Source organism: Cydia amplana, chromosome 22 (assembly GCF_948474715.1).
Source record: "Cydia amplana chromosome 22, ilCydAmpl1.1, whole genome shotgun sequence".
In the NCBI taxonomy this organism is placed as follows: Eukaryota; Metazoa; Arthropoda; class Insecta; order Lepidoptera; family Tortricidae; genus Cydia; species Cydia amplana.
This window is the reverse complement of record NC_086090.1, coordinates 6,619,598-6,632,492: the sequence shown is the minus strand read 5'-3', so window position 1 is coordinate 6,632,492 and position 12,895 is coordinate 6,619,598. Positions and strand designations below refer to the sequence as shown.

Below are 12,895 nucleotides of genomic sequence, written 5' to 3'. Positions count from 1 at the left end.
TCACAGATCTGACCTCGCCTCTACAGGCCGAAAATCGTGGGAACGTTCGCATCCGACGAGGCCTGTCGTCACCCTTCCGATCCGTCGAGAGTCGGTAACTTCAAAGGCGCGTCGCGGCGCGGCGCGACGGTGCCTGTAGGGGCGCGTCTGCGTCGGTTCATTTCACCTGGGACAGCGCACAGGCCTCGTCGGATGCGACCGTTCCCACGATCTGTCGGCCTGTAGAGGCGCGGTCAGATCTGTGAAAAAACGGGCCGTGGGAAGCCGGCTTAATCAACCGCACAGGCATCCACAGGCGTGGCGCGATCCGGCCTGGCCTGTAATAAACACGGGCCGTGGGAAGCCGGCTTTACGTAGGCGAACAACGCGCGAATGCGGCGCGGCCGCCGCGCCGCTTCGCGTCAAAATCGCTCACGTACGAGTAGGACATACCTATACGTATCAACGGTTTGTTTCATCCTCGCCGCGCCGCGCTGCCGCCTCGCCGCGCCGCGTTCGCGCGTTATTCGCCTACGTAAGCCGTAGCGTTAGTTTAAATCAATATAATTATGTTTTAGAATTTTTTGATGCATTTAGAAAAACGCAAGAACGCTTTGTTTACATATAAATACCGAAAGGAACTTTCCTGAAGTTCTAGAGTGGCGGTCATTAATAGGAAAGCGCAGTGTTGGCACCACAATCTAGAATCTAGATAGACGGATGATCGCTCACTGCAGGTTAGCACATGATTGGCGAGACTGTACCTATCTCGCGGCGAGATAGACTACCCGTCCATATTTTATTAACATATAGTTAGAAAATCTCGCCGGGAGATACTGTCTCGCCAATCATATGCTAGGGGTGCTGTGGCGGTCTATGGGGAAGTCCTATGTCCCGCCAGGAGGGCGGGGTAGTCCTTTGGTCATTTTGGATGAAATTAATTAGGCTTTTATATATTCTGTGATTACGCTTAAAATTTAAAGTGCGATTTCGTCGCTTTGCTACAGGTAGCTAAAAGTACATCCGTTCCGCCCTAATTTTGGGGAAAGCCATAAGCCGCGCGTGGCGCTGTCGCCACCTAGCGGCCATATCTATGCTGATCGTAACAGACGCGTTTTGTTAGAGAGTGAGTCTTCTGTACTTAGTACTATTATTTATTCTGTGGTACCGTTAAACTCGGCAGCCTCAAAGTGCAAAGTGTTAAAGAATTTTAGTATTTTACTACTAAAAACCTATGTTATTTAAGTTTTAAATCATACTAGGTTATCTTGTAGGGCACTCCTCTGATACAATAATAATATTCGCGATCAAAATAAATGTGACGTTCGGTATACCCAAAGTGACAAGCGGAATTATGGAGCGTCCCTGTCACATTAGTGAGGGAAAATCACGAGAAATGAGATCGGAGATGTGGACGCTTCGTATAAATAATTGCATAGAATAGGTATATTTTTATCGCGGATCTATATCTGAATCCCTAAAGTATTTTCTCCTATCTTTGCATTCCCTAATATTGTTTGTCATAATGTCCTTAAAAATGAAAAATGAAACTTGGAGATGCAAATCACTACACCTTATAAAACAAAGTCCCCCGCCGCGTCTGTCTGTTTGTGTGTTTGTTTGTTCGCGATAAGCTTAAAAACCACTGAATGCATTTTCATACGGTTTTCACCTATCGATAGAGTGATTCTTGAGGAAGGTTTATGTATAATTTGTTAACCCGTGCGAACCCGGGGCGGGTCGTACTTCATAAACATAACTTTTCATACTAAAGTTACCAAAAAATACCACCGATCCCCCTCTATTACCCAAGGCTAAGGCGTGTTTGTATAACAATCATCATAACTTTGACGCACAAAACGCCGTAAAGCCGTGTACACACTATCCTGACGAGGGTCGGCGTTAATACTCAAATGCTCAAACGCCCTAATTTCCCTGCTGCGTTCCCATTGGGTAAACAAGCGCGGGCGAATCTATGTCTAGGACCAACCACTATAACGGGACCTCGGATGTTTGCCTTGTTTTTTGGGTTTCCGTTTTTTCAAAAATGATGTCTCTCCTCAGAAAATGGCAGAGCCATACATTTATTCAGTTAGCTAGGTAAAGACAGACGTTTTTTGGACCGTTTTATCTTAGGTACAAAGATATCTGAGAGTTTGTAGATATAATTACATATAACCCTTAATTTTAAAGTAAGGATTATCGTATCAGCTGAAAACTGTGCTGCGGTGGCAGCATAGTTCCATTTTTATCGCCTGTCACTTTCGCACTTACATACTTTTAGAACGTGACTGGCAAGGTGACAGGTGATAAAAGCGCGACCGTGCTACGGCCTCTCTTACATTTCTCGCACACCTAATACTGGTTAACCTGAGATGAGACGACTCTTTAACAGAATGGAATTACGTTTCTGCTCAAGCAGTGATATATTGGCGAACATTTTTTATCCCGAATCTTTTGTGCATTCTACTTCAATTTGGCCTGACGCTGATTTATGGCCAGTGTGGGGGTGACTTTATTTTAATTTGATGATGAAAGATTTTTAAGAGATTTTGTAGACTCAGCTTCAGATGGCGTTGAAAGGAAAGGTTTTCTTATATTTTCTATTGTGAAATTTTTACCTTTATGAACAGATTCGTTCACAAAACTCCGTTATAGTGTAATTTAAAGTAATTTATGGAATCAGGCGTTACTGTGGAATTCCATGTTAAAATTAAGTATAATTAAAATTAAGTATTAAATATAAGGTCAAATTGATTTCAAAAAATATTCCAATGACAAGGATTATAATTATAATATATAGTTTTACAAGTAGACTCATAATAGGTAATGATCCTTATAAATAATTTTAGTAGTAATTACTAGAAAACTCCATATAATATTTATGTCAGCTATATTTTCTACTAGACATGACGTCAATCACACGCAAAAATCTAAGACACCGACAATAAAAGGTAATCCCTTTTGGCAAGTAATTTCGATCACAATGGTCGAATCTCGGCCGGCTCCTAATGGCTTTGAGACAAAAAGTTGGCAACAACGCAACTGGACACGTATTAAAGGTTCTGTAGCTCTTATTACAGGAGTTTTCGGTTATGAAGGGTTCTGTGACTGGTATCATCGCAGTACAATTTATGATTATGACTTTAGAAATGAGTCTTTGAACAAAAGCTTATGCCATTGAGTGGGAAAAATCTTATTAACTGTTTGATTCCGAGTGATTCTAGGTAAAGTCACCTGCAATAATATGTTACACAACGAAGGCCGCAAAAATATCTGACACGATCTTATTCGTAGAGCAAGAGCGTGTCATATATTTTTGCTGCCTTCGAAGCGTAACATATTATTATTGCAGGTGACTGTACGTACGTTTTCAATAAAGATGCTGATGTTTAATTTATGACTCCTACCGCCATCATGATGGGAGTACATCGTTTATTATTTCTAATACTGATTTATAATAAAATTCTTTTTAACTTTGCCATCAAAGACCCTAGAAGCTGCCATGTCTCTAATATAATAATAATGAAATGGGGTTCTTCCTTAGACTACGGTACCCCAAAATCGGCCGATTCTTCGAGATAATCACATGTATGTTTTTGCCACGTGAACGGTTTTTGCGAGACCTTGTTAAGGCGGTACAGGGCAGGCCCTGGGACCTTTTGGGCCGTTTTTTCAGGGATCCCAGTTCGGGGATGTATTCATGAGGTTTTTCAGTAGGACCGAATATAGTAGTAGAGCTAATATCAGATGAACTTTATGGCTTGAACTAATGGAGTGAAAATACTAGACTATATGGCGAGTTGGAGATTGTATAGTCAGCAGCAATAGTTGCTAAGCGGGCGAGGTGTTCAAAATGATCTTGACGCGACAATATTGTTATGAGAATAAAATAGAGCGCGTCAAGGTAATTTTGAACACCTCGCCCGCTTAGCAACTTTTGCTGCTGTCTGTAATGTATTGTTCTAAATTCTGTAACCTTTACAAAGTTAATTAAAGTAATAAAATAAGTTAAGAACAAAATAACGATGTCATAAATACAGATTGTAACTGGTAATCAGCCCTAGTAGCACGGTCGCATTTTTATCGTTTATCACCATGCCTGTCACGTTCTAACAAGTATGTAAGTGCGAAAGTGACGGGCATAGTGATAGTCGATAAAAACGACGGCCGTGCTGAGCCCGCTAGTCTCGGTTCTAGGTTTTCCAAGAAATATTGAGGTTCTTAATTAATACTTATACTTAAGTTGCAATAGTTATAAAATATAACCGAATTTTATGGAATTAAAATAGCTGCGAACGTAAACCGAATCACGGAAAAGTATATTCGAAGAACATAATCTTTTAGACATAGTTGCAAGTATTTCTATAGTTGCATTGAATCGTGAAAATATCGGGCTTTTTGATCTATCTAAAGTCTATTTTTTTATTCGGTAGACTAAAATGACATTTCATAGTATGAGATGACACATGATGTTCATACTATGAAATGTCATTTCAGTCTACGGAATAAAAAAATAAACTTTACATACTCGTATAGTCAACAAGAATCATTATTACTTCAAACATGAGTATTTTCTAAATCCAGTAATATTTTGACCGGTGCCTAGTAAAATCACAATCGTGTCAAAATCGTCGGCATGCACAAGTAAAAAACCGGATCCAGTAGCAATCCCCTTCTCTCAAAGTTCACCATTGATGTTCATAAATGTTCTTTTTACTTGCTTCCTCTAACACACCGTATAAAACATGAAACCCCATTGTTGCAGTGGCATGCTCGACGGTGACGGTGACCAAGTGCCAGGCGGCGCTGCGGACCCTGCAGGCGTTCCCGTTCTTCAAGCCGACCTGCCTCTGTCGCGAGCCCAACGTGGACCCCGAGTGCAACTCCTTTCGCGACTTTCTGTTTGATCATCCTTGCGTCTTCGTCATGAAGAAGGGTGAGTCATTTGTCACTTTCCTTTTCTTTTTACACTCTCTTTTCTCTTTACTTGTTTGTTTTCTTTCTTTAATTTATATTATTGCTAATCTTTCTTTTCTTTCCTGCCTTCCTTTCCTTTTTCCGTCCTTTGCTTTTCTTTTCTTCATTTCTCGCTGTTACCTTTTTCCTTAACTCTTCTAATTTTGCTCCGATAAAAATCCTAATCTACTTCTAATGGCTGAACAGACTTCTTAAATAATTACTGTTCCACTGCTTGAGAGCATTATGAAATACTACCTATACCTACCTCTAAGATACTGACGATGATATTATTATTATTTTTTAGAGAAAGACCCCTACCCCGTGGAAACCCTGCCGACTTGCACATACGCCCTGAGTGTCTGCCACAACGAGAAAGCCTGCTCTGTACTGTTTGACCGCTTCAAGAACGCTTGCAAGGCCCGTGATGGGGAGTGTCGTATGGAAGACCGGTAAATATGTCTGTCCTTTGACCGCCACTAAGATGCCACAAGGACAAAGCCTGCTCCGTACTCTTCTTAGACCTCTTTCAAATGTTTGCAAGGATTTCAATGGAGATTGTCGTATGGAAGACCGCTAAATATGTATGTCCTTTGCTAGGCATGTTTCGCAAGTCGACATCCATTGTACCTATATGACTTAGAAAAAATAAAATGTATGTTGCATTTTGTTTATTACAAGTCTCACATGGAAATGACACATTCCTGGGCCCAGCTATGACCGCGCCCTAACAGAAATGTCATATCATATCCAATAACATAACTAAATTACTCTGTCTAATTAACATGAGTGCGGTTGGAGTATTTGGACGCATCTAATATCTGATGTACCTAATGCTTATTAACTCTGTTTACTTGACCCATAAACTACACAGATTTGAACATTATAAAGCGTTTGCAAAGAGTAAGACGTTACCACACATGTGCAATTTTACTTGTAAATTGCTACAGTATTTGAGTTGATTCTAGACCATTTTATACCTGTCTAAAGCTTAAGTTTTGTAAATATATTTGGTAAACTAGCACGTGTAAATTACCTATATTTAATTTACACGTGCTAGTCGTAAATGTGATGGGCGCAACTAAAATAAACGGTTTCACCCCCATACTAAGTTTGTATCGGGAGCGCTTATGTGTGGTGACTTCGATTGCCTCATGTGCTCCGTTTAGTAGTGGAGGTAATGACGGTGAGGCATCAGGGTTTTCTAAATATTTTAACTCAGTAATGACGTGAGACTTATTACTAACCAAATTCCCAACAGAGAGGCCTGCCGCGAGGCCTGGGCCGGCCTCCGCCTGTCCCCCCTCTTCGGCTGCATCTGCCCCAACACGCACATGAAGAAACGCTGCGATCGCATCTTCGCCGTCGTCAACCACAACCCCTGCGTCGGTGAGTACGCATCCTTATAGATTTGTTGTGCGCCGCGAGTTTTGAGTGAGAAACGATGGGTGGGGTTATGAAAAAAGTACGATGGGTTGTTGCGAGTTTCAAATGAGGTGAAATTGCAAATGATTGTTAATGTTTGATATTAACATAGGTTGTCATCATAATCACCATTTTCATTTTTGATCTTGTGTTAATAACAGTATAGACAAATACTAAAGACGCATAAAATAGTGCAAAATATTGGAACCACGAAATTGACGAGTACCTAAAGTACTTAGATGGCAGCTTGGCAGTTCGTTTGTTCATTCGTCTTTGTCACATGTTGCTGTGTTAGACAGCTCACAAATTTACTACTGCAATATATTATTCTATTTTTATAACCCAAAACTCCGCAAACCAACCTCAAATGTAAAAATAAAATATCGGCCTTTAAATATTGTTACGGAAGGTTCAATGACATTCCCGATATTTTCGGTTCAGCTAAAAGCCAAATCCGGTCACGTCCGTCGTTCAATGCACCATTACATATATGACTATCCTTTTGTAAACCCTTAAACCCTTTTGTAAAAATTACAGGCGTAGGGTTCATCGATAGGGTTAACAGGGAGCTAACGCAAAATTGTAATTTTCATATTGAATTTATACAAAAAATCACACGGAAACTAGAATATATTTGCAAAGGCAGACTCAAACCTTAAAGGCTTCGTCACACAAGCGCGTTTTCCGGGCGGCGCGTGAGCGGGGCGCGCCGCTTTTACATATAAAACGCTCACGCCCCGCTCACGCGCCGCCCGGAAAACGCGCCTGTGTGACGAAGCCTTAACGCGCTGGCCACGACGTTGCGCGATTGGCTTAAGCTAAGGTGACAACCATAGGTTGGAGCAAGACACAGCGATCGGACCTTTCGTTTTCGCCTTAGCCGAAGCCAGTCGCGCAATGTCGTGGCCGTAAAGGTTAAAGTTGGCTCGATAGAATAAAATAATGACAAATAATTAGGTCTAATATTCATTTATTTTCAGTTGTATATCGTTACTCTGCCATTACTATATCAGTATAATTTTAGTATAATAGCTAGTGATATAGCCTAGGCATCTGACGAGCAAAATTTTAAACACAAGTAGGTTTTTCAGAGTTATTGAGAACCCGCACGATCGCCATATCTTCCGTCCCCTTCTGATTTCCTGGCGTACCCCCGTTAAGAGCGTGAGTGTTAGTACTATGCTCTACTCTGTTTACTGTCCCATTGTGAACCTTATTGTAATGGCTCAAGACCTAACAATGATCATGAAAGTTGCTATTTGTACCATTCCCATAATAAACCAGTCAGCGCTGCACCGTTAAGTATTCCAGGTTTACTGCTACCTGCATAATTCAGGGTAGCTATTTTTGCGCGGTTAGTTACGGCCCAATTTGAATAAAAATGTTTCTAAAGGGGCCCACTGACGATCAGTTCGCCGGACGATATCGGCCTGTCAGTTAAACGCAAAATGTGACAGCTCCGAACAACTGACAGGCCCATATCGTCCGGCGGACTGGTAATCAGTGGGCCCCTTTAAGAGTTCACTGTCTTAAGCAGGCCACTCACACACCTGCCGCAGGGGCAATATTGGAATTGGACCCTTAATTGCCTCCTTAATTGTGATGTGTGTAGAGAAGCAGGGGCAATTTTTAGATTGGGCCTGCAGCAGGGCGGCAGGGGCGCAAGACCTTCCTAGCTCCCTATATTGTATCTACCGCCCTGCTAGCATGTTACATACATGTGTAGTACGATTGGGGCAATTTCAGTCAGTTCATTGGCGACTACCGAACCTTTGATAACACGACAGGAGCCATTCTCGTCGACGTGCGTTCAGCGGGACTATCACTTACACACTGAGTGGCAGGCTAGTGTGTAGAAAACAGCCTAAAATTGCTCCGACCGCCGTGCGAACGGTATTGCCCCTGCGGCAGGTGTGTGAGTGGCCCGCTTTACGATACGGATCGGTCAGTGTCAAAACTGACGTTTTTGATTGAAGAAATGTCACTTTCGACACTGACATATACTTGCACTGCGTGTGCTATCAAAATCGTTGCAGACTTAGTGGTCTACTCGTAACTAACCTAACATATCATCCAACATGAAATATATAAGTAAGTAACATTGTGGTAAATGTTATTTTCGGCCCTAGCGCGAAATCCAAAACGGGAGGCTAAAGTATCCTTCCTAATAAACCCGTCGGTGCCTGGATAACTAAAGGCCGATTCTTTTTCCACAATTTTGAAACGGTATGTTTTCATCTTATACGACCGTGAAGACTTCTAGAGCAAATGGCATGCGATTTTACATAATTACCAGCTAAGCAGAAGCGACTGATTCAATCGATCAATCGATCGTATGCGATTATTGGTGAATGTTTGTAGGGGCCTTGAAGTGAATACCAGACTAGGGCTTCCAAATACCGGACTTCTCACAATACCGGTATTAATACCGAAACTGTCTTCATCAATACCGGGATCCCGGGATCCCGGTATTGGATATGAATCGCTTAAAAATATATAGTTTTATTAAAAAGGGGAATTAGAAAGGCTCACTGGAATACCAGATATGTCCTAAAAGCTATTACAACAATAAACAATCAATGCCGCCATCTGCAATAATTTTATTTCACACTCCAGGTTGGCAATAATTTGATCCAATTTGTTGACTTCACCTCACCAGTCACATTTGTAGTCCAACTTAACCAACCAGACAACATTTTTTCAAATTTCCGTCAAATTGGTTTGCCATTATTACAGTTATCATTACTCTTTCGTTTTATTATTTGATAAAATTATAAGAACTAATGATGTTAATGTTAATGTCACTATCATCATATTCATCACTCACATAACTTCAGGATTCATCCACCACCAACCACCAAATATTTATCTGACGCATTAGGCAACGATCTTGTTTCAATAATAAAATGCGGGCTAGAGACCAGTTAGACGATTTTGATAGCATACTCAGTACGCAGTGCAAGTGTTATTTGTACGTCATAATTTCACAGAAGTTTGACGTTTAATATAACACTTGCACTGCGCGTGCTATCAAAATGGTTGCAGACTTTTCTTGGCCTAACTCTAGATGCGTCTGACGTTTAGTAAGCTTTTTGATACAGCCGAATATAATGGATTTAAAGGGTTACTGCGCATTTCCCTCATTTTTTAAAATACCGGGATCCCGGTATTGCCTTTAAAAATACCGGTATTGAAAAATGCGTCTAAATAGACGGGATCCCGGGATCCCGGTATTGGAAGCCCTATTGCATGCTGATTGGTGCTGAAAAATAGATCAGAATAGAATAGAATTGGTACGAGCTTAACCTATAACACAAAATATCTTATTCTACTTAATACAAGATACCAAAATGGATGCCACTCAGCATAATATATGCCGATGACTATCGTCCGTAGTCATGGCGCTGGTCAAAATCAATCAGGCGGGAGTCTAATAAGGTATTTCCGTCGAATTTACCTATTGGTGCGTGTGAGATGTCTGATTACACGACTCAAGGTCGTGTCAAAATGAGATTAAAACCTTATCAAATTATTCAATCAGAATCGGAATACGTGTCTCATTTTAGTGCAAGTTTAGTTTATCGATTCTGGTCGGATGCTCGCGCAGTTTTATGCAATTTGAACGCGAATTTTCGAGGATAAATCTTATGGATAGAGAAGTGAATGGTTTATTTAAAACTGGCGACCCGCCCCGGCTTCGCACGGGTTAACAAATTATACATACGAGTAAACCTTCCTCTTGAATTACTTTATCTATTAAAAGCGGCCAAGTGCGAGTCGGACTCGCCCATGAAGGGTTCCGTATTTAGGCGATTTATGACGTATTAAAAAAAAAACTACTTGCTAGATCTCGTTCAAACCAATTTTCGGTGGAAGTTTACATGGTAATGTACATCATATATTTTTTTTTGTTTTATCATTCTCTTATTTTAGAAGTTACAGGGGGGGGGACACACATTTTACCACTTTGGAAGTGTCTCTCGCGCAAACTATTCAGTTTAGAAAAAAATGATATTAGAAACCTCAATATCATTTTTGAAGACCTATCCATAAATACCCCACACGTATGGGTTTGATGAAAAAAAAATTTTGAGTTTCAGTTCGAAGTATGGGGAACCCCAAAAATTTATTGTTTTTTTTCTATTTTTGTGTGAAAATCTTAATGCGGTTCACAGAATACATCTACTTACCAAGTTTCAACAGTATAGTTCTTATAGTTTCGGAGAAAAGTGGCTGTGACATACGGACGGACAGACAGACGGACAGACAGACGGACAGACAGACAGACAGACAGACATGACGAATTTATAAGGGTTCCGTTTTTTGCCATTTGGCTACGGAACCCTAAAAAGCCGCATCAAAACCCGTTGCGTACTTCTAAAGATCTAAGCATATATAGGGACAGACAGACAGCGGGAAGCGACTTTGTTTTATACAATGTAGTGATATTAGATATTTTACCTAACCATTCATGTGTAGGGTCAAATCGTGGTTTCAAACCTCGCTTGTGCAAAATAATTGTTCTCGAAATAAATGCAATAAAGATGACTAAAAATTCGGTCTGGAAGTGTTTGACATAATTTTATTTTTAAAACTTTTAGTGACCAATCACAACAAAATTTATTTAAAGTAGCGGAATATTGTGTATTGGGTAATATTCAAAGCGAGCCCTATGTAAGTGGGATAATTGTACTGTAAGTGACACGTGTCAGATAAATGTCAGTCTGGTGGACATTTTTTAAAGTTAAAAGTCGTCTTTATATATGCTGGCAATTCAATCATTTTTTAATCCCAAAGCAACAACCGTAAATCCGACTACCAAAACAGGTGGAAAGCAAAATTACCTACAAGAAAACCAAACAAGACAAGCAAAGTTTAACAAAAGCTTGCAAAAAATAAGACTCCCCAAAGCCCGATGGAAAATATTTTCACAAACTTTCCTTGTAAAACCTCACCAACCTCAAGCCTTTCAAGAGCTCAACTCAAAAAGGACCAACCCTTTCAACAACTATTTTCATTAAGGGAATCAATGCGATCTATTCGGTGGAGTATCATTCAATATAGAGTACCGTCCTAATATAATGGACTCTCTAGATAATGACGTAATATGACGGGTAGTGCTGCAGCCAAGTTTGGGGGTATGTATATCGCTTGTTGAACAGCGTTTTCATGCAAGACGCCAATAACGCTATTAGTAAATATTAGTAGTAGTATATTACTTACATTTAGATACCTTCTTATACATAGTCTTTACTCTTCACCTAAATTACCAATTATTTTTCTGTTTTTATCTTATCTAACAAGTGGAAGTCAGCTGTTTACGTATTAAGTAAAGTCTTATTATTAACCGGGCAACTAAAATATTAAACAGGAACTTTCATTGGGCATATAATAATATAATTTGGCTGTGCATTAATATTTTGGCGCCAAAAAAAATATCCTAGCCTCAAATATAAGCATCATATTATTAAAATAACTGGCAGCAAAATCAAGCCACCTAAAAAAAATATAGGGAACTTAACGTGATAGGTTGGCGTCTAAAATATAATAAATTGGCAACTAATATTGTAAAGCGATCATAAAATTTAGTTGTCATCTAGTTGTTCACACCTAAGTAATCAACTAATCATAACTGAGCATATCGTATTCAGCTAGGTAGTATTTTAACACGAAAGCAGTTAAATTTAATGAATATTGGTCACTTTTTACACAAAAAACCTCAAATTAATTTACCAATACGCAATGGTCAGTATACTTATAGTCGAAATTTCTAATCAGGAAACGCCTAATGGCCATTAGTACTTTAAATTTTTAATTACTAATTTCAATAGTTACCACTGTGTTCCGCTAGAGTCAACAGATAGGTGCGACGACGAGCGAAGCGAGGAGGAGCGTGTTAGGTTGACAGTGTAATGACCATCAAACAAAGTATTTTAAAAGAACTTCATTTTTGAATTAATAGATAGCTGTTTTATTTTTAAAATGTGCTTCATAAATAGTCTCCAATATTTTAATTCAGTTGCCAAACAAATACTTGGTACCTGCCTAAAAATATTCAAACGCTGTAACGGCTTTAAAATACAGCTCATATTGATATATTTTAAGACTCCGTTTTTGTTGCCAAACTATTAATTTTAGTAGCCATTTCTATTTTTTTAAACTACCCAAAATCGATTAATTAGTTGACCGGTTAAATACGTGCCTTAAGTAAACTTTACTTTACACCTAGTATATACCTAGTACCCAAGCCTTTTGGGTAAAGCCCGACAATTAAATCAACTTTAATTTGTATTTGGCGTTTACCAGCTAGTATACCTACACCTAGGTCTACCCAACATTGTTAGGGGTAATGTCAGAAGTGATGATGCAATACCTAACATTACCAAACTAGTGTTGAGTAGACCTCGATGTGTACGGGGTAAATGCCGAATACAGATTAATGTTGTTTATATTTTCGAACTTTACCCAAAAAGGCTCGGGTAATACTAGTTATACCAGGGTAAACTTGAGTTTAATTAATCTTGTAACATTA

The 12,895-nt window shown here is 39.7% G+C and overlaps 1 protein-coding gene across 2 annotated transcripts in view; it reads left to right on the top strand.

Annotated features, from left to right (window-relative positions):
- Positions 1 to 12,895, top strand: part of LOC134658299 (GDNF family receptor alpha-4) — a 321,487-nt gene that overhangs the window by 269,049 nt on the left and 39,543 nt on the right. For both annotated transcript variants that reach the window (XM_063513925.1, XM_063513924.1), the window contains exons 4-6: positions 4,748 to 4,918; positions 5,246 to 5,390; positions 6,200 to 6,327. In XM_063513925.1, the coding sequence (XP_063369995.1) occupies positions 4,748 to 4,918; positions 5,246 to 5,390; positions 6,200 to 6,327 (444 nt within the window). The remainder of the gene's footprint in view (positions 1 to 4,747; positions 4,919 to 5,245; positions 5,391 to 6,199; positions 6,328 to 12,895) is intronic.